The 20,427-nt window shown below is 43.0% G+C and overlaps 1 protein-coding gene across 8 annotated transcripts in view; it reads right to left on the bottom strand.

Annotated features, from left to right (window-relative positions):
* PCCA (propionyl-CoA carboxylase subunit alpha) overlaps positions 1-20,427 on the bottom strand; it is a 452,191-nt gene that overhangs the window by 10,537 nt on the left and 421,227 nt on the right. For 6 of the 8 annotated variants that reach the window (XM_055244179.2, XM_055244186.2, XM_055244181.2 and 3 more), the window contains one exon: positions 3,785-3,925. The exons of the other annotated variants lie outside the window; for them this stretch is intronic. In XM_055244179.2, the coding sequence (XP_055100154.1) occupies positions 3,785-3,925 (141 nt within the window). The remainder of the gene's footprint in view (positions 1-3,784; positions 3,926-20,427) is intronic. 8 annotated transcript variants of the gene reach the window in all.

The following is a 20,427-nucleotide window of genomic DNA, read 5'->3' on the forward strand; positions in this document are numbered from 1 at the left end:
CACGAGGTGAATTTTTCATCTTGGCCCCACCAAAATATCCCGAAGTCTATCTAATATTGAATGGGCTTATTCGCAAGAAAAAGCAGCAACAGGTACTTAATTTCAATCTATTCTTTCACCTGGTTTCACTAATCGTTAAGAAAGAAAGAAATGCAGATGAGTATATAGCCAGCTTATGGTTCGTTTCTCATTTAATTGTTTGGTGTATTAAATAAGATGAGTATTTCTGATGCAAATCTGCAATGACTGCAGAATACAAACATTACTTGAAAGAATCTTAACTAAATGCAGTATTAAAATGCCTCCTTGGGTGACTATCTTATGGGGTTGTTTTGTTTCTGATATCAAAAAGCTAACAAAGCTAATGTGCTCATCATGACTTTATTTGACTTCAAAGTCAAAGTGAAAATTATGCAATAAATTCAGCAGCTATAAGTCTAATTTAACATGGAAAAATGTATTCTACCGTTATTCTGAAAATATATATATTTTTAACATTTCTGTTCAAGAGTATCATAAAGGTAGAAGTTTGAAACAGTTGAGTCATGATAACTTTGATTACAGAAGTGCTCCCAGTTTACAATAGTGTTATGTGTCTAAGAAAACGGGATTGTTTTCAAACTGAAATGAGTTACTGCAGAAACATTTTCAGAAGGCATATAAAAAGGCACATAAAATTTATTCTATCAGTTGTTTCCTAAATTATATTCGTGATTCTGGACCTTAATAATCCACTGTACTTTCTTATTGATTTGCTCGCTTACCTGCATTTTACTGTATATTAACATCCTCTCTCCACGTGTTCAGAAAAACTATTACACAATCATTTAAAATGTGACCTGCCACATTTAATGTTAAATAGTACATAATAGACACTGAAAAAGTTATTAGGAACTTTTGCTGTGTGAACCCTACAGAAGCCCTTCAGATAAAACACAGCTTCTGTGTTTAGGGCAGGCTGAGTGTTTCAAATTAATCAGTTCACAGGCCTTGGAACACCAAGCGCCCCGAGTGGATTCATTACTTCTCGACGGCCACCCCACATCTCTTCTTCCTGAGGTTTTTAAACTGGGTTCAAATTGTTTACTTCACAAAACACATTTGTTCATTACGATTTATGTGACACTTTTTTAGAACTTATTTCCAGGCCCACCATTCTAAGATTGGTCAAGTTTTACTTCAGCTAAACAGAAACATGATAGATTACTGGAATTTAAACTATAAAAAGTAACATTTCAAAGAAAAACAGAATACTTGTAAGGTCCTTAGTTGTTTTGGGGTCCTTATTTTCCTTGAAAATACACCAAGGAGACTGACTCCATTATCTTCCCACCCATAAAAGGGGAACCTCGTTCGGCTATTGTTAGTGCGGAGGAACACACGACACGCCCCGCGGTGTTAAAATCACTTAAAACTGCAAAACTTCAACGTGACAAGTAGTGTTTCCTCACAATGGCCTCAAGTAAGTGACGTGCCTCTGGTCCAAGGAAACTTCTTGTGTTTTAATTACACTAAGCAGAATTTAACTACAGAAGTTGCTCTAAGAGCCGACGATGAAACTTCTCAGGCGGCATTGGGTTTCGATATTAGTGGTTTGGGACAGTTTTCACAAGCAGTAATTCAAGAGAAAAGACTGTTTCATCAAAACACAATGGCACAGAATATGAAAGGAAGTTCTGCAAGTACCAAAAAAGACAAAAGCAAGTATACGCCCCACCTGAGCAGCCCCCGCAAACAGAACTTAGGAGCGAGCTGACAGATCCCGAGGTCCTGAGCCTGTTCACCGCACGTGCCCCCCAAGTACTCTGACTTTAAAGGAGTGCATAAAATATAGGCCCCATTGCTCTGCCGTAACATATTTTTAACAGTTCTCAAACCATTCTTAATGAGTACACACATTTAATTATTGGTGGGTGTTTTTAATATCTGAGCTACATCAATGAACTGAGGACTGATATCACATTGTTCCCATTTACGAAATGCCTTGCTTTTCTACGTTCAATTATTAACCAGGAAATGCAGTGTACAAAGGCCAAACCCTTTCGGTATGTGGGAAAGTCAGATCAGGAGCCAGCAGCTGTTAAGAAACCAGAAGGCTGCGCTCATCTGCCCTTGGGAGCGGCCCCGTTTACTGCCTCTGAGCAGCCTCCTTGAGGGCCCTGTGAGGGGCCAGGGCTGCAGTCACACCCTCTTGGCCTCCAGGCTTGAGGCAGGAGTGGTCTCCCTCCTCCCTGCCCTCCCTCCCTCAGCTCCGGTTTGGATTCAGGTGTTAGAAAAGGATTTAAGGAAAACACTTACTTGAAACACACACACACACACACACACAATTTTATAATTAAAGCCACACAATTAGGAGTGACAAGCTCAGGCTGGCAGTATACAGACTAGATGCCTTCCAGAAAAAAAAAAAAACTTAAGAAAAATGAAAAAAAAAACCAAAACCCTTACATTGTTTACCAACCTACATATCTAGTCACTAGAAGATTCCACTGACAGCTCTGATAATGTCATGTGCAAGTGAATGATTCTTAATGTCAAGGCCAAGAGACTATCCTCTTATGACCCTAATTCTGGAGAAGGAAGATGTCCTCCCCTGAATTTTACACACACACACCCCTAATTTTTCTTATGGCCGCTCCCAAATCCTTAACACGTGGGCATTAGACAGTCTTAAAAAGGGCTTTCTTCCAGGAGTATCAATGCTTTAAAAGCAAACAACAATTCACAGCCATGTAGCCTCTTTTATGCCTTTCTGAAAAAGTGGACAGTTCTATTTCTGTATCACCAGGTAAAGCAACTGTTAAGTCGGTTTTCTAACTTCACATAATAGTTTCAGGGCTGGTCATTCAAACAACTAAAACTGATCATGTTTTCTTAATATTCACATTTATTGCAAATACTTTTCTAGAAGCCAATGCCAACTACCTGATTTTTTCCTCAGTGTTAAGCGGATATTTTATCTATACTAATTGAGAAATCAGGAGACACTAAAATGTAAGTCCCAGTGACCTGAGATACAAAATGGAATCACCATCTCATCCATGAGAGACAGTCATGTCTGGATGCTATTTTCCTGCACATGAATAAAAATGCAAGTATTTAAGTGTACCCGGAAATCTGGTTGCCTCCTAAATTGTTTTCTTTTCACTTTTGCCGCTCATCAGTAGAGATTTCTATCCATGTTCTAAGAAAATGTGTGCATCCTACCAATTCATCCATAGTAAGTTATCTCGAGGAAATAATACAGCTTTGATTTGTGCTTTAATGTCACAAGATCAAGATGAAAAACTTCAAACTGTGATGCTACATTTTATTTACCAAGTAAGGGAAGTGCTCTGGTACTGTACAGATTGCAGAATTAACCTTTCCTCAACTCTTCTTCCCAATTAGACATTTGTTCCAGGAATCATGCAAAAAGTTCCTCATTGGAGTCTTATTCCCTGGCATGACTTCATGGATGCTTTGAGCACAGCATACTAGAGAGTAAGCAGCACTTTTAAGGAAAGTACTTCCCAAAACACTGCATTTGCAAAATGACGGAATGAATCTGGCCTTCTTTCTGCTTCACTCCCAGATCATTTGGGAGGAGAAGCGCTGAGGGTCCTGGCACCAACCTAATGCAAACGTGAAACAGGTCGACAACACACAAAATCGATTTTGCTGTTTGGTGGGGGTCAGTTAAGAAAGAACTGCAAAGAGCCGAATTGTGCTGTGCCGTTAGCCATCGTTTTGGAAGGGGAAGTCTGAGACCAGCATGTCCTGCAGAGACACACACAGCCCTTACCGCGTCTCCAGGCTTGACAGAGACAGCCACCACCACTCCGGGCATCGGGGAGCGCAAAACACTGCTTGTGTCCTCAGTCACTTTTTCCAGCATAAATCTGTTCAATTCTGCGGCAAGTTTGGTTAAGATATTCACCTTGTACTTAAGGGAAAAACAAAACAAAACCATAAGTGAGTTCAAATGAACTTTTCCTCAAAAGTAGCATTCATTCTAAATCAATTTTTAGCTTTTAAATTCAAATTACAGTAACAGCCTTAAATTCAAATGGTTCTCAATTGCTGCACACATCAAAATGTATTTGTTTCTGTCATATATTGAGCTGTTTCAGAAATTTCTTGAAATAAGGGCTATTCCAGTTATTAAAATTAATCATTGATAAATATCATCCTGTATCTTTAAGAAAAACATCTCTAAACGTTATGAAGAAAACTGAGAATCTTGTATTCCCTTCACCACCTACAAACTTATCCCCATCAAGGAAAATCCCGTGAGCTGGGCAGGCCCAGGGGATGGAGGAGGTGACATGTGGACCGGCGCCAGTAGATGGCAGCAGATGGCTGTCGCAGCTTCCCACAGCCCTCCAAGAGCGGCTGCACTACGTATCAGTAAGTTAAGACAATGGGCTTCAGTGTTCATTTTGGGCAAAATAGTATTTAAAATTCCGTTTTTTCAGTGACAGAAAATGTTATATTAATGACTGAAAAAGTTGGCTTTTCTTAAAGGCACTACATAGTCTTTCTGATGTAACAAGATGGTTAGGAAAAGATGAAGATAATGAGAATGCCTTCTGCACTGAGAGACAATAACATCAAGATGTTATAAACACTGATGGAAAATACACACAGACAAGTATATTCATGGCACCTTCTGTAGGTGGCTCTCAAACAATCGGGCATATTCAGGGCAGTTCAGTGAAGCAGAACATTTCAAAAAAGAGAATTCCTGTCCTCTCCGTGAATAAATCCATGAGCCACAATTTGATCTATCCAAACAGAAAAAAAGATAAAATGGTGGAGGAAGTGTCTCTCGGTGAAATTGGAACCACCACCCGAAGGTTCTGGATCCCTACCAGGTCTGATTTCTCTTGGGTAAGAAAGAAGCAGCAGTGAGACAGCTCCATTTTGTTCAAAAAAACTTGCTGTAACTCAAAGCCTCCTGTGGGCATCATGATGGCAGGGATGCAAAAACAAAATATAATTCCCCCTTTAATTCTGCGTGGGGACGGCGGGAATCTCTAAGTGCCTCTTCACAGGGCCTACTGAAAAGGGTGGGGGGAGAGCTTTGATGGCCTAAGTTCCAAGTGGATTTGCGACACTGTGACAGGTTGAATAATAACATCTTTTGCATGTTTCTTTACTCCTGAGTGTGTGTTTTGCAATCAAGACATAGAAGCGTCTGCCAGTTTCTGAAGGATATGATCCTTAAGTGAAATTACAGTGCAAATAAAAGCTTTTTGCTCCTATTAAAATTCATCTGAGTCACAAGTGGTGAGGGAAAAAGCGAGGAGAGTGCATGCTGCTGTCAGTCTAATAAACATTCTGGGCAGAGGGACTATTTATCAGTGATGAATTGTACCTCCAAGTCCTTCATTAAATCAATGGGGGAGGGTGTGGAGGGACAGAGAGGACTATAATTGGACCAAATTGCACAGTTTTCATATCTGTGCTGTCTGCCATGGGGGAAAATATCCAACATCACTAGAAGCATCAGAGTCAACAAAAAAGTTACTTTTCTAGTTGGTATCGCCCTGAGCTGCGCCTTCTGTGTGACTGACTTACGACCTGCCTTGTTCAGTTTTCAGTGTAGCACACAGATCTATTTTTTTCTTGTTTTGCAGAATTCGACTTCAAAATGTGAAACCTAAATTCAGGAAAAGTATCTTCATACGTTGAGAATATGATTTACTACATTTCACCACAGTGGCTATACTCCAAAACTAAGTTTAGTTATATCACAGATCAGCCTGCATATGAACAAAGTGCTAAGACTGTATTTAGCTTCATTTCTCCCCAGAAATTACAAGATTCTGACGAACACTGGATCCTTTTACTATTTTTATAATTTTCATCTTTCAGATTCCTTTCTCTGTAGGACTCCTGCTTTGCTTGGAAAGAGATGTAAAAGAGTCACAAACTCAATGCCTTTAGATGCAGTCTTTGTTACTGATGAGATGTTCCTTTTCCTTTTGTATTTGTTTATTGTTCTTAAATCTGTTTGGGGGATAAGTGACTTATTGTAATAGCAAGTAAAAAATAACAACGGGGTAAACTCCTCCAGAGAGGCCTTGGTGCAAACAGTTGGTTTAGAAATGACCTTTCTGAATATAAAAAGAGAAGGCAGAGAGAGATTCTCTTTTTAAGGTTATCTTTGATGTTGTCCTGACCCCGTGAGTGTACCACACAAACATGCCTTCTTAAAACAGCCTCTCAGCTGGCCTGTGCTGTGCCGCACAGGGCGCGTGCCGGGATGGGGGCCCAAGTGGGGTGCAGCATATGGGCCCATCAGAATGAACTGCCTGGTGAGAACCGTAAAAGCTTTTTGATGCCCCAGAAAAGTCATTTAAGAATGTACACCAGGGCTTTCCAAGCTTCTGATCAAAACTGCTATTTACTGGCATCTCTGGATTCTTTGGCGGCACAAAGAGCCAATGCTTTGTGAGACTTCAGGAATGTGCCCCTACCTGGACCGTGGGGTACAAGCTCGGTTTCACCTTGGGCATTTAACTATTCCTCATGGGTTGTGCGAAACTCCCTTAGAGAGTTTTGATTTTAAGTTTTTGTGGTTGTTTTCAAGAAGATAAATCACAAAGTTGATGTTTGAGGGTAGCAATCCAAGACTCTGAAGGCTTGTGGACAGGACAGAGTAGCAGGATCCCAGAAGCAGCCAGGTTTTCCCGCTGCCTGGGTAGGATGAGGGAACATGCCAGCATGGATGACAGCAGCTGCCTGTGGGTGGGGCTGGGCTGCCATGTGGCGCCGGAAGAGGATTCACTCCAGTGAGCTCGGGGCTGGTCAGTGCGTGGCCTTCACTCCGCTGGCTTGGGAAGGTGTTCTCCAGACCACACCGCCAAATGAAAAAAGTGTTCGTGAAAAACAGCTCACCACGTAAGTGAGAACAGAACAGCTGCTCTCTGGGCTTGGCCTGGTGGGACTCCTCAACCCACACAGAACAGTAATGGGAGGGAATGTGGTGTTATCTAATGACCCAATGACGGAAAAGTGGCCCCAGCCCGGGTCTCTAAGCAAATTAATTTTATGGCCTCTACAGTGTGAAACCATGTCTAACAAGAGAATTTCTCCCAGAAGTTTAAAAGAAAGAAAAGGAATCACAGCTGACATGAAAGGGTCAGGAAGAAAGCCACAAGAGCTGGACAACGACAAGAAACGCCAGTGGGATTGTTTTTAAAACTGTCACGCAGCTCTTCCATGGACCTGATGAAAGGCTGGGGGCTGAGAGTGGTTGCTGCAGCAGGAGGAGGAGGCTAGTCACAGTCTGAGTGAGAGAGGGATGTTATCACTGGACCTCATTAAGAAAAGCATCCTGCAACTGGGCATGTGTGCCTGCACCCCAGCACCCTAGAACTCAGCACCCCAAAGACAGCAAAAAATCACCCACTTTGAGGCACGCTCCACTTTGACGGATACACAGAATACCACCCTGGAGGCTTCTGTACTTGTACAGTACATGCACCTCCTCACAGCGTTAAATCCACCCACTTCTTTCCACAGCCTGTAGAAGTACCAGTAATGTAATTCTGCAGACCCCATGCGCTAAATGTTGCAATGATCCCGAGGTCTGCGGCTGCTCCCGAGGTGAGCGCTTGCAGTTTGCTGTACAGTTTTCAGCTGTGATTTCAGAGCCTCCAGTGCCACTGTCAACCTCCGTTCCTCTTCAAGTGGGCTCACTTCCAGTTTCCATTTCTAAGTCATTCTTCCAGTAACAATTAGGACACGTACAGTTGACTGACTGTTAATGCTCTTTCATGTCCTCAACTGTTGGCCATCTCAGTCAATACCAATTCAAGGGCAGGTGCTATCTTTGACTGTAAATCACTGTGCATCAGCTACCTTGAAGCACTGGCCCCTCACTAAGTAAGGGGGCAGACACTTCTTCAAAGATTAGGCTCTCTTCCTAGTCAAGGTTTTACACCTTCTGGCCCCAAAGGTCTCCAACATTAAGCTCTGTCTTCATTTCTGCAGCGTGGCAGTGACAGCAACACTCAAATATTCCCCTAAAGGTCTACTGTCCTAACTCAGAGCTGGAGAAATAGTGTCAGTGTTTTTAAAGTGATGGAAAGGGCGAAATGCAAAAATGATGCATCTTTAAAAACACTGGCGTGTCGGAAAAGCAGAGAAAAACTAGATATAAATTAAAACAGTTCAGTGGAATGAGACTTGTAATTCAACCACATTCTACTCTCCTAAATTCTTTGTAGGGTACACAATTATCACTTGAGGAAAAACATAGCAAGGTTCGGAGCTATACAAAATAATTTCTCTCTACTTCCGCACAGGGCCCAATTGCCTGGTATCTGAGCTACACCACCACCACAAATCTCCAAGACACAACAGTGACAATACACAGAAGTGAAGCCTACGGCCGTCCTTCCTTTGGAGGTGCAGCCCAGGCAAAGGAGCGGACAGGAACAGGCAGCAGCTAAGGAGCAGGGCAAACCACAGCCTCCTACAGCTGCAGTCGCTGGAACAGCCTGTTAGCATAATGCTGTGACAACTCCATCAGTGCAGTCTCAAGGTAGCTGTCAATCAGGATGCATCATTTAATCCAACAGCACTCGGAGGACTTTCTCCTACAACCCACATGACAGCATATCTACAGCTCTATTTATATCAGCGCCCAGTTGTGTTTACAATGTTGTTGTAATTAGAAAAGATGCAACAGGCAGCAATATTATTGAGATTTCCATTTTGTAGTATTGCCCTGTAAAGTGTGATCTTGCTTCACAGAGTCATGCTAAATGACAAAAGGCTATTTTCTTCAATCTCCCAGCTCAGACAGCACTTCATTTGCAGCTATCTATAATTAGATTAATGGTGTAGTGCGGTACAAAGCAGGCCCACTTCACATCAGATAGCATATGAATTAGGACAAACACTTATTTCAATTCCAGGCAGAGAAAGCAATGACTGGGGTATTTAGCATACCCTTTATGGTGGAATGAGATGTTAATTGTGTACCATTACCTCTAAACTGCTTGCTTGTTGTATAAATCACTGTGCTAATTGATGCAGAGATAGAAATGTAGCCACAGGCGAGAAAGCAAAGGAATGAGAGCTGAAGATGGTGGATAAAGGATTATCGAGTCAAACCATATGGAGATGAGGTTCCTTTGAAACCTTTGCTTTCTGCCCATGAGCAGGATTTCTTCATATACAGCAAAACTCTGGTACAAGAAAAATTAATTTCACATTCCTTTTTAAAAACACAAATTCCTTGTAGAAGTTCTGGCTGCCAGAAATCCAAATAATAGGTATGTGGAATTCATCTTAATATCCATTTATAAAAACATGGAATGTGTAGTTTTCAATAGTCACAGCTCCTCATCTGGGTTTTCGAAAAGCTCATGGGTTAATAAGTAACACTTGTAAACTATACCTGAAGCAGATGTTTCTGACCCATCCACAGGGCAAAAACAAATTCTTTCCCAAGGCTTGAAGTTGTTCTTTTAGACAAAAAAAAAAAAAAACCACCACAAAACAAAAAACCCACACCACCACTATGCTGGCTTAGTCTGTTATAGACTCTAATTGTGTAGAAACATTTATTCAGGATGTGAATCCCCAACAGAACAGAATCATTTTCATCTACCATTAAAACAACGATTTTAACACCATCACCCAAACACTGAAATCTGACTATTCCAACTTGAGATATTCTTCCTTGTTTTTCTAAAACTAGCAAAAAAATAGAAGCAAGTAGTAATTTAAAAGCTTCCGTTTTAAAATCTCTGAATGTTACTCTTCCCTTTTAAAATGTCTTGTTCTGCCCTCAACAACTCTTAATAGGGTAAAAAGGAGTGTCTCAAAAGCGCACATATAGAAATCAAATGTTTCATCCCACAAGTCAAACCGTCGGTGATCCACAGATAAACGTGCCCCTGGGAAGTTCATAAATCAAGTGCATGTGTCCTGAGTACATGCTCACGTTTTTTCACTAGCAAGGCAACACTGAGGTGCAGATTAGTGCTGTGGACCTTCTCACAAATTCAGCTGCTTAGTAATTAGCACTGTTACAACATTTTACGCAGAGAACAAACGCACAGGGTCAGTTAGCAGCTCCAGTTCTCAGCCTCACGGTAACAGTTAACCTACGCATCTACTGGCAAGTGCACATTTGAGAAACACTGTATCGTTCAGCGTTGTGAAATATGAACACCACACTAACTTGCAAGAAAATAAAACAATGTTTCAAGAAACTAGAAAGTCTAGTTCAAGTTACCAGGACTGAAACTTGGGAGGGCAAGTCCAGAGCTTCTTTGTTGGGGGCCACAGCTGTCACCTTTCACCGTACAGAGTGGCCCTTATTATACATCTGACTGCTGAACTAAGGACACCTGGATCGCAACTGCAAGCGTTTATGGTTTAGGTTATTATGCTAAATAATATTAAAAACAAACAAAATCCACAAAGAAACATCAAGGACTCTCAGGATGGAAACCAACGTCAGCACAATAAACAGCGTGAACTACTCTGAAACAACCCCCCTCCCCCAAGCATCAAGGCAACATAAATAGAAAGGAGAAAAGATGTGGAAACAGTGTAAAGCCCTGCCTCCTGGTCATTAATCACTTGTTTAGACCATTTAAACTAGAGCCTTACAGCCTGCAGCCAAAATCAACATGCCTCAGTGAAGCTGGTGTTAACAGAAGAAAATATATGGTTTCTGATATTGCGTCCCAGTTCCTCAACATTTGCTCCAATTGAAAAAGGCAGTTTAACACAAAGTAAATCATCCAGTTAGCCTGTTTAGTGACACACAATTGATAATGTCAATACACTGCAGCGACATAATGCGTCACTTTCAACACTCGTCCGCTGCCATTTATGAATCAATCTGTACTCACGGTTTTATTGTGTTACTGGTAGGTGGTTCTTGGAGTTAAGTCTTTTACTGGACCAATGAATGTGCCACAAGGAGGCTCAACGGCAGTGAGCAGCAATCTTATTTTTTGAGGGAAAAATTAACACAAATAGGAGTGGGAAGAAAATCCCAACAAAACAGAAGAATAAAAATATCTGAAGCCCATTCAGCAACTCATTTTTCAAACATCCTGCAAAAATGGGGAGGGTTTCCTTAGAGAAAAGAACCATCTTAAGGCTGATCATCAACAGCATTGAAGGAATGGGTAAGTCTGTGTGTATCTCGGGCTTGCTTCCGAAAGACGCTCTCCTCTGGAGGGAAGAATATGGGGTTGTCAATAATACAAAAATCTAGCCTCATCCTTTGTTCCGTCTTGTTTTTGTAACTGGAAACACAAGGCTCATTCCAGTTCTACTGTCCTAAGATGAGCAACTTAAAAAAAAAAATAGTGCCAAAAATTAAATTGAAAATTAAACACTAGGCCGGGTGCAGTGGCTCACATCTGTAATCCCAGCACTTTGGGAGGCCGAGGCTGGAGGATCATGAGGTCAGGAGTTCGAGAACAGCCTGGCCTACATAGTGAAACCCCGTCTCTACTAAAAATCCAAAAAATTAGCCGGGCGTAGTGGCGGGTGCCTGTAATCCTAGCTACTCGGGAGGCTGAGGCAGGAGAATCGCTGGAACCTGGGAGATGGAGGTTGCAGGGAGCCGAGATCACGCCACTGCACTCCAGCCCAGGCCACAGTGCGAGACTCTGTCTCAAAAAAATAAATAAAAAAGAAAATTAAACACGAGAGCCAGCACTCAATAACAGAGAGGATTTATTTCTTCCCTTGTGTTGCACTGAGGTTACCTTGTAATCTGAATCACTTGTATCATAAGAGAGGCCTAAAACTGATGTGGAGGGAAAAGAGCTAGCATCTGGGAGGCTGCCCCATTCCTAGTCTTCTAAGAATTCCGAGGCGGTCTCTGATGGGCAGGAGTGCACTGAGAAGTCCTCAGTGGGTTTCCCAAGGAGCAAGTCTGTTAATGACGGCAGCCTCCCGGGAGCGTGGCGCCATAGTGCCATGCGTGCAGGTGTAACGATGATAAAGGGGGCCCAGCCTCTGCCTGGCCCAAGTGCCCGCAAGCTAACAAGTAGGTGCATATGCCACAAAGGCAATTTGCTGAAATAAGTGGCACTTTCACATCCACAAAGGCAAGTCCATTTACAATGAACTGTACAGAATGCACAAAACAGAACAAGTGCATTCTGTTTGATCAGGAGTCTCCGTGACACATGATGACTATAATGAGTCATGTTTTTTCTTTTTACTCAAGAAAAATATTATAGATCTTTGAAAGCCATGTACTCAATTATAGACAATACCAACATCTGTTAACAGTACAGGCTGTTTCTATTCTGTATCTCGAATTGTTTTATGTAATTACGAGTTTATAAGGTATTTGGTAAACTGGTAAGAAAGTACCTTTTTAAAGCACTATATAATCTGGGGTACAATGAAGTGTTCTCTTAAAAATCTATAATTAGGGCAGCATCAGCTTACAGAGAAGTACAGGAAATGTTATAAAAACACAATTATGTAAATAAGCACCGAGGTGAGGAAGTGTACCATTTCACGACGCTGCCCAACCCTCTTCTTTCTTCTCCTCCTGTCTGAAATGTTCTTTGCTCATATCAAGTTGAAGTCATGCTGTCAGAATGAATGATCTTTGGGGAAAAGAGATGGGGAGCTCAGCCTTCCCATGTAAGTCCTCAGTCCCCCCCCAGGTTGGAGCACCTGGGAAGTGTTCTAATGTGAGGGGTTTCAACAACAATCTTGCCTTTACAGGTTTTCTTAAATATTTTTACTATTATGAATTCACTGAAGAAACTCAAAGTGCAAAATGCCTAAATGCTGGCTTTATGGGACAGAAATTCAGAAACTAAAATACAGAAAGGCAGAGTAAACAAAAGTAGAGATGACTATGATGCTGTGAGGTAGACGGTCGGCCAAGAAAACTGAAGCAGAAAGCAACTGAAAGCCCCGCCGCCCCCGCCCGCGAAGGGTTCTGGTCTGAAGTAGCAGACATGAGCGCTGGTAGGGAGGTCGCCTAAGAATCTTACGGTTTACAGTTCTGACATATCCTAGACGCTGAGCCAGGGAGGACTGCTGGCACCCTCATGCTGTGCTGTGTACAGAACACATGATGCTGAAGGTAGCCAAGGCCTGGAGAGCCATGGGAGAAATCGGGAGACCGGGCGATGTGGCCCCCGTCCTGGCAGCAGCAGAGTATGAAAGCCCAAGTCTCTGAAGCCAACCGGCCTGAGTGTGACGTCCCAACGAGACGGCACCTTTTGACCAAGTTACCTCCTCCTCAGGCAGATGTCATCTCTAAAATGAAGCTAATACAGGTCTTGGATAATTGTTTTGAGGATTAAATTATGAATACGATCTGCAGCCCACCTAGCAAATGCTCGACAGTAACTATTCACCAGGTGTTACTTCCTGTCTCCTTTCCAAACATCTCTGGTTGTTCAGAATGAAAGACTGGTGGATTTGGGGGGTGGGGGGGCGGGGAGGGTGGGCAGAGAACAGGGTACCACTCTGGCACCCAGGTTGGAGTGCAGTGGTGTGACCATGGCTCACTGCAGTCTCAACCTCCTGGGCACAAGTGATCCTCCCACCTCACCCTCCCAAGTAACTGGGACTACAGGCAGACGCCACCAGGCCTGCTTAGTGCTTGAATATGTTTTGTAGAGATGGGGTTTTGCCACATTGCCCAGGCTGGTCTTGAACTCCTGGGCTCAAGGGATCCGCTGCCCCAGATTCCCAGAGTGCTGGGATTACAGGCATGCGTCACTGCACCAGACTGACACTGGTCGATTTTATTTTAAAATCATGTATTGTAGGACGTCTCAGATTAACTTCTAATTGTTAGAGTTCTAGCTCTATGCTCTCCACATTTGAGAGCAAATAGATTACATTCTTCAAACATCACATCTGGCTCTAAAATCAAAGAAAGGAAGTTGATTCCGTGTTCAGAGAGGTTCCCGGGCACGCAGTGAGGGACCCCACGGTTGTCTTTTCCTTAAGACAGTTAGAAGCATAGTGAATGAGAGAAACAGTTTGGTTCATTCATTCAAAAACCATTTATCAAGCATATCTAGGCAATGTAAGAATACAAAATAAACAAGAAAAAATGGCTCCTGACCTAAATACTATAATCTGGCCAGAGGGGAAAGACATTCATGAATGACACAACATAAACGTATTCAAGGATTACTAAGAATGTGATCAATATGAGGTGGGCTTTTTTATTTTAGCCCCTCTCTTACAGAAAATCTCCAGGCTGCGAGGCAGTAGAGAGTAGTGTTTACTGTTTAGGATCTGGAGTCAGAATATTCTTCCATTTAGAAGCTTGGGAAAGTTCGACTTTCCATGTCTCAGATTCCTTCTTTATGAACCTACTTCTGTGGAGAGTAAGTGAATTCCTTTTTTTGAGACAGAGTCTCACTCTGTCACCCAGGCTGGAGTGCAGTGGCATGATCTTGGCTCACTGCAGCCTCCACCTCCCGGGTTCAAGTGATTCTCCTGCCTCAGCCTCCCGAGCAGTTGGGACTATAGGCGCCCGCCACCACGCCCAGCTATTTTTTGTATTTTTAGTAGAGACGGGGTTTCATCATGTTGGCCAGGATGGTCTCGATCTCTTGACCTCTTGATCTGCCCGCCTCAGCCTCCCAAAGTGCTGGGATTACAGGCGTGAGCCACGGTGCCCGGCCAGTAAGTGAATTCTTGTATGAAGAAGCCTCAGAACACAGAAATGTCATTAAGTATTTAATAGCCATCATTACTACTAATTGCTGTCATTAAAACATGTCCACAGATGGACAGAAATCTTGGGCACAGTCACTGAGAAGACACTGGAGGCTGTCTGGGTGGGTCTAGAATTCAACACACAAGGATCTAAATCGCTCTCACGCCCGTGTACACGCTCTCAGATGCACAATAGCCACGTACCTCAACTCTTCATGCTGATTCTCTTCACTGGAAGTGTCCTCTGATCATATTCTTAGCCTAAAAATTTGGGCTTCTATTCAATTCTCATATGAACATTCTCCCGACTTGGAACTTTGTCCTATCTATGTGGATCTGACTATAATCTTTCCCCAGACTTTAAGACTATGTTTCTAATTTCTCATGGCAGAAGAATTCATATTTGAGGAACCTGAGGATTTTATAAGAAAATGAGAATCAGGGGACTGAGTAAGTGAAATTTGACAGCTCTTATAAAACAATGTATTTTATGGAGTTAAAAATAGTTATAGGCAGGCCGGGCGCGGTGGCTCACGCTTGTAATCCCAGCACTTTGGGAGGCCGAGGCGGGCGGATCACGAGGTCAGGAGATCGAGACCACGGTGAAACCCCGTCTCTACTAAAAATACAAAAAAAAAATTAGCCGGGCGTGGTGGCGGACGCCTGTAGTCCCAGCTACTCGGAGAGGCTGAGGCAGGAGAATGGCGTGAACCTGGGAGGCGGAGCTTGCAGTGAGCCGAGATCGCGCCACTGCACTCCAGCCTGGGTGACAGAGCAAGACTCCGTCTCAAAAAAAAATAAAAATAAAAAAAACACAAGATGTTTAATACAGAAAAATCTTTATTATTATTTCTTTTTTTGGGGGGGATGGAGTTTCGCTCTTGTTGCCCAGGCTGAAGTGCAATGGCACAACCTCAGCTCACCGCAACCTCCACCTCCTGGGTTCAAGTGATTCTCCTGCCTTAGCCTCCCGAGTAGCTGGGATTACAGGCATGCACCACCACACCCAGCTAATTTTGTATTTTTAGTAGAGACAGGGTTTCTCCATATTGGTCAGGCTGGTCTCGAACTCCCGACCTCAGGTGATCCGCCCGCTCGGCCTCCCAAAGTGTTGGGATTACAGGCGTGAGCCACTGCGCCCGGCCAGAAAGAACTCCAGGTAAATTATTTTTCCTCGTACCTGCTTAGCTAGCTTAAGCATGGCTGTTCTGAGCCTCCGTCAACAAGGAGCCTCTGCCTAGGACAACTCCAGAATGTGGCAGAGTATCCTCCACTGGCCCTGCCAGTCTCTCTTACCCACGATCCAGCCTCCCCTCCTCCCCAGGAATCAGAAGGTCCAGCTGTAAATACAGCTTTAACGCCCTGCATCTGCGTCGGCCTCAGCTTCTACAACCTTTCCCAGTGCTGCACTGAAAATTCCTGTCCTCTGCCGTCTGCTCTGCCTCCCTCTTCTTTTCTCAACTTCGTTTCCTCTTTTTCTAATTAACCCCAACAGCATGACTCGTTATCTGCATGTAACAGACAACTCTGCCTGGCTGCAGTGACTCCGCTTGGATTTTCCCTAAATCCCTGTCCTTTACTCCTGAGTCTATCTCATATCCTACCATTCACACCAATCAACAGAAAGCTCTCTTAACTTTGTAAATTGTAACCACTCGGTCCTTTTCAAGTTTAGAGGGCCAGAAATGCCAAAAGTAACTGCCAAAAGCTTTAGTCACAGAAGTTAAGGTCTAATTTGTAAATGATCGCTGTCTAATCAAAATGAAAACTGCCTACCTAACCCTCTTACCATTGCAATTCAATAATGCTACACAGTAGCCCATGAAATAAGACTAGGAGACAGTTCCCTTGCATCTGTATAATCCAGAAACCAGGAATACTGAGTACCAGCCATTCTGTGCCGCTCTGCTGTCCTCTTGGTTAAAAATATACAGTACACACAGCCAGGGTGAGGTGGGATGAGAAGGTCCCCGTTCAGCAGGGACATCTACCCTGGCCTCTACCTTAGTGAAATCTGCCTGGATTAGGGGCTGGGCCTCTGTTTCATAGGCTTAGAAGCTAGACTTCCACTATACACTCATCATGCATCATTCTGAACGAGATGGATTCACTTTTATCAAGCTCACAAGATACTGACATGTAAACCATCTTAGGAATTTACAATCAGAAATAGGTTTGTAAAGGGAACTCACACACCTCCTAACTGTAGTGTGAGTACTAAATTATAGTCAGTGGTTCTTTGATAAATACAGAATCAGCAGAAGAGGCACTGGCTGAAGTGCTCTCCACCAAGACAGCATAAGCAGCAGTTCTCAATCACCAAAGCATCAAAACTTGCCTGGAGGGCTAGTAAAAACACAGACCGCTGGGCCCCCCACTTGAGTTTCCAATTCAGGTTTGGGTTGGGGTTTGCATTTTATTTAATTAATTTATTTATTTATTTATTGAGAAGGAGTCTCCCTCTGTTGCCCAGGCTGGAGTGCAGTGGCACGATCTCAGCTCAGCACAACCTTCGCCACTCGAGTTCAAGTGATTTTCCTGCCTCAGCCTCCCAAGTAGCTGGGATTACAGGTGTGCGCCACCATGCCTGGCTAATTTTTTTGTATTTTTAGTAGAGACGGAGTTTCACTATGTTGGCCAGGCTGGCTTCAAACTCCTGACCTCGTGATCCACCCGCCTTGGCCTCCCAAAGTGCTGGGACTACAGGCGTGAGCTGCCACGCCCGGCCTGGGGTCTGCATTTGTAATGAGTTCCCAGGAGACGCTGAAGCTGCTGGTCTGAGGACCACATTGCGGGTGAACAGAAGGCCTTCTCCATTATGGAATGGCCTTTCCCAGAGAATTTAGCTCATGTCCATGAGAAGCCCTTCTTCTCCTAGACTCAGCTGACAATGAGCTGCTAGAGAAGGCTTTTCTGATAGTAGACAATGGAGACTCAGAAGGGTGAGGGGGTGGGAGGAAGGTGGGTGATGAGAAATTACTTAATGGGTACCATGTGCATTAGTCAGGTGATGAATATCTAAAAGCCTTGACTTCCTCTCTATTCAATCTATGCATGTCACAAATTTACACTTGTACCTCGTAAGTTTATATAGATAAAATAATTTCAAAAAGTATGTTTGACTCTTGTTCTAGGTAGAAAAATCTCTGAGCGACACATTTTTTCTTTTTTTATAAGAGTCTTACTCTGTTGCTCAAGTTGGAATGCAGTGGCATGATCTTGGCGATCTCAGCTCACTGCAATCTCCGCCTCCCAGGTTCAAGCAATTGTCCTGCCTCAGCCTCCCGAGTAGCTGGGACTACAGGCACCCACCACCACACCTGGCTAATTTTTGTATTTTTAGTAGAAACGGGGTTTCACCATATTGGCCAGGCTGGTCTCAAACTCCTGACCTTGTGATCCACCCGCCTCGGCCTGCCAAAGTGCTGGGATTACAGGTGTGAGCCACTGCGCTCAGCTAAAGAAATATCTTTAAAGTCTCTTTTGCATAAATGCAGTCTTGCTTATTTGATGTCTCAAGGTTTGGGGAGTGCTTTGGTGTCTACAGTTACTACCCCATTAATTTTTCTCTGGCCTCAATGTTGCTGTCCCTAAATTGGATCAAATATATTCTTAGAAGGGTGAGATTAGGAAAGGAACTCGTTAATATAGACTGAAGGCCTCTCTAGTCTGTAAGTAACCTCAATATTCTGAGACTGGAGAATACCACTGTGCTCACTATCTTCTGGGACAGAGGTTCTCTTTAAATGTTCACAGATTTCAGATGAGCTCAAACCAGCCTTAACTGCTCAATATTTGGACAACTGGGGACTGTTCCTTTGATCTTTTGGTTTATTAAAAACTATGGGGAAGCTAAAAAGTCTTAGAAAATTTAGCAAGGTAACTTTAAATGGAATGCACATGTTATTACATGAACTAATGAAGTATAAATTCCTCGAAAAGAAACTTTAATATTAAAACATATATAAATATATCCTTAAGGAGAGTTCTGGTCTCAACAAATAATAACAAAATATAAGCGCCAGATCACTACTGCCCTTGGTCTGGTGTCTGCAAGAGGAAACAATACACTGAAGAGTTGGACTTTCATTTGACTTTCAGCCGTACAACAATCTTCCTAGAATGTGGAGAGCCTGGTGACTCCATCCATTTTTTTTTTTTTTTTTCTGAGACGGAGTCTCGCTCTGTCGCCCAGGCTGGAGTGCAGTGGCGCAATCTCGGCTCACTGCAAGCTCCGCCTCCCGGGTTCACGCCATTCTCCTGCCTCAGCCTCTCCGAGTAGCTGGGACTACAGACGCCCGCCACCGCGCCCGGCTAATTTTTTGTATTTTTAGTAGAGACGGGGTTTCACCGTGGTCTCGATCTCTTGACCTCGTGATCCGCCCGCCTCGGCCTCCCAAAGTGCTGGGATTACAAGCGTGAGCCACCGCGCCCGGCCGACTCCATCCATTTTAACCCTGATCGCCTCAATCTGAAGGCAGTCTCAGGAGAAAATGGACCGAGCCAGAATTGTTTAGCTTTTTTCCTGGGTGGTGAGATTCCATTCTTGCCCAATTTCTTACTTCAATTAGATTAAGAGGTAGAATAATCTAAAGATAGTATTTGGAATCTATCTCTCTCATCTTAAAAAAAAAAAAAATCAATCTGTTATTCCTTCTCCCCAAATGACAGAAGCATGATTTAATTGTATTTTCCTTCAAAACTCTGTGGCCAATAAAATACTAGCACCTCCAAAAAAAGTCTCAAGCAACCTGTGAAGTAGAAACACAAATATTTTTTCCTTTACTTCTCCTGTTATTTTGAAAACTGTGAAAGAAAAAACCTTTTTAAAATGTCAAATATACTTGTCTTGTTTACATTCAGATGTATGAAAAAGTTCACTGAGGTGTTGGTCTTATTTTTGTCACTAGACATAATGGGACAGATGTGCTTCTGCAACAGAGGTACGGATGCAGCATGCAGCAGTCTATCCTAGAAGCTCTGGAAACAAACACTCTTTATCCCAAGGAGGCAGGATATGAAAGGCTGGAACCGCCTTAATAAGATATTACTTGTCCCAACATAAAAGTCTGTCTTGAGGCATCCTACTACAGTCTTGCCTATTACTCTGCTGATTAAAGGAGGTTGACTAGAGCCATGTGGGCTAGAAGGAGTGAGGCCTGGACCAGAAGAAAATAATTGCAAAAGTTTCTCTGTCAAACATTAAAAGTCATCAACATCAGAATCACAAATATTTCACTAATCTCTTACATCCCGCAAATGTGCAGATAAGCCATTTCTCTCTGCCAAACACCTGAATGGAACAATGATTATCTTCCGGGATACAAAACTATCTCCTAGTTTCACCAGTTATGTGAACACGGATGCTGACAAAGGAGAAATCTTATTTTTCAAGCGTCTTTTGGGAACAGCAAAGGCTATGAATATTTTAGAACTAGCGAGAGAGTGTTATGCTGAGCAATGGAAGCAAACTCCTCGTGTTCCATGTATTGACTGCACGCCCATAGTTTTGTGGCTTGGTGAAAAGCTTTCACTTGTCACAACTCACGGTTTTCCACAATAACATGAATTGACATCAATGATTTTGCTTGCAATGCTGGTGGAAGTCTTGTCTTCCACTGCCAAGTTCTCAGAACCACAGAACTGAATCAATGCCTTGTTAAAAGGTTTTGACAAGGTATGGCGGCAGAATACAAAATTTCTCTCTACTATGAACAAGTATGCTAACATGACAGAGATGAATCATTA

The sequence above is a fragment of the Symphalangus syndactylus genome, chromosome 15, assembly GCF_028878055.3.
Source record: "Symphalangus syndactylus isolate Jambi chromosome 15, NHGRI_mSymSyn1-v2.1_pri, whole genome shotgun sequence".
Lineage (NCBI taxonomy): Eukaryota > Metazoa > Chordata > Mammalia > Primates > Hylobatidae > Symphalangus > Symphalangus syndactylus.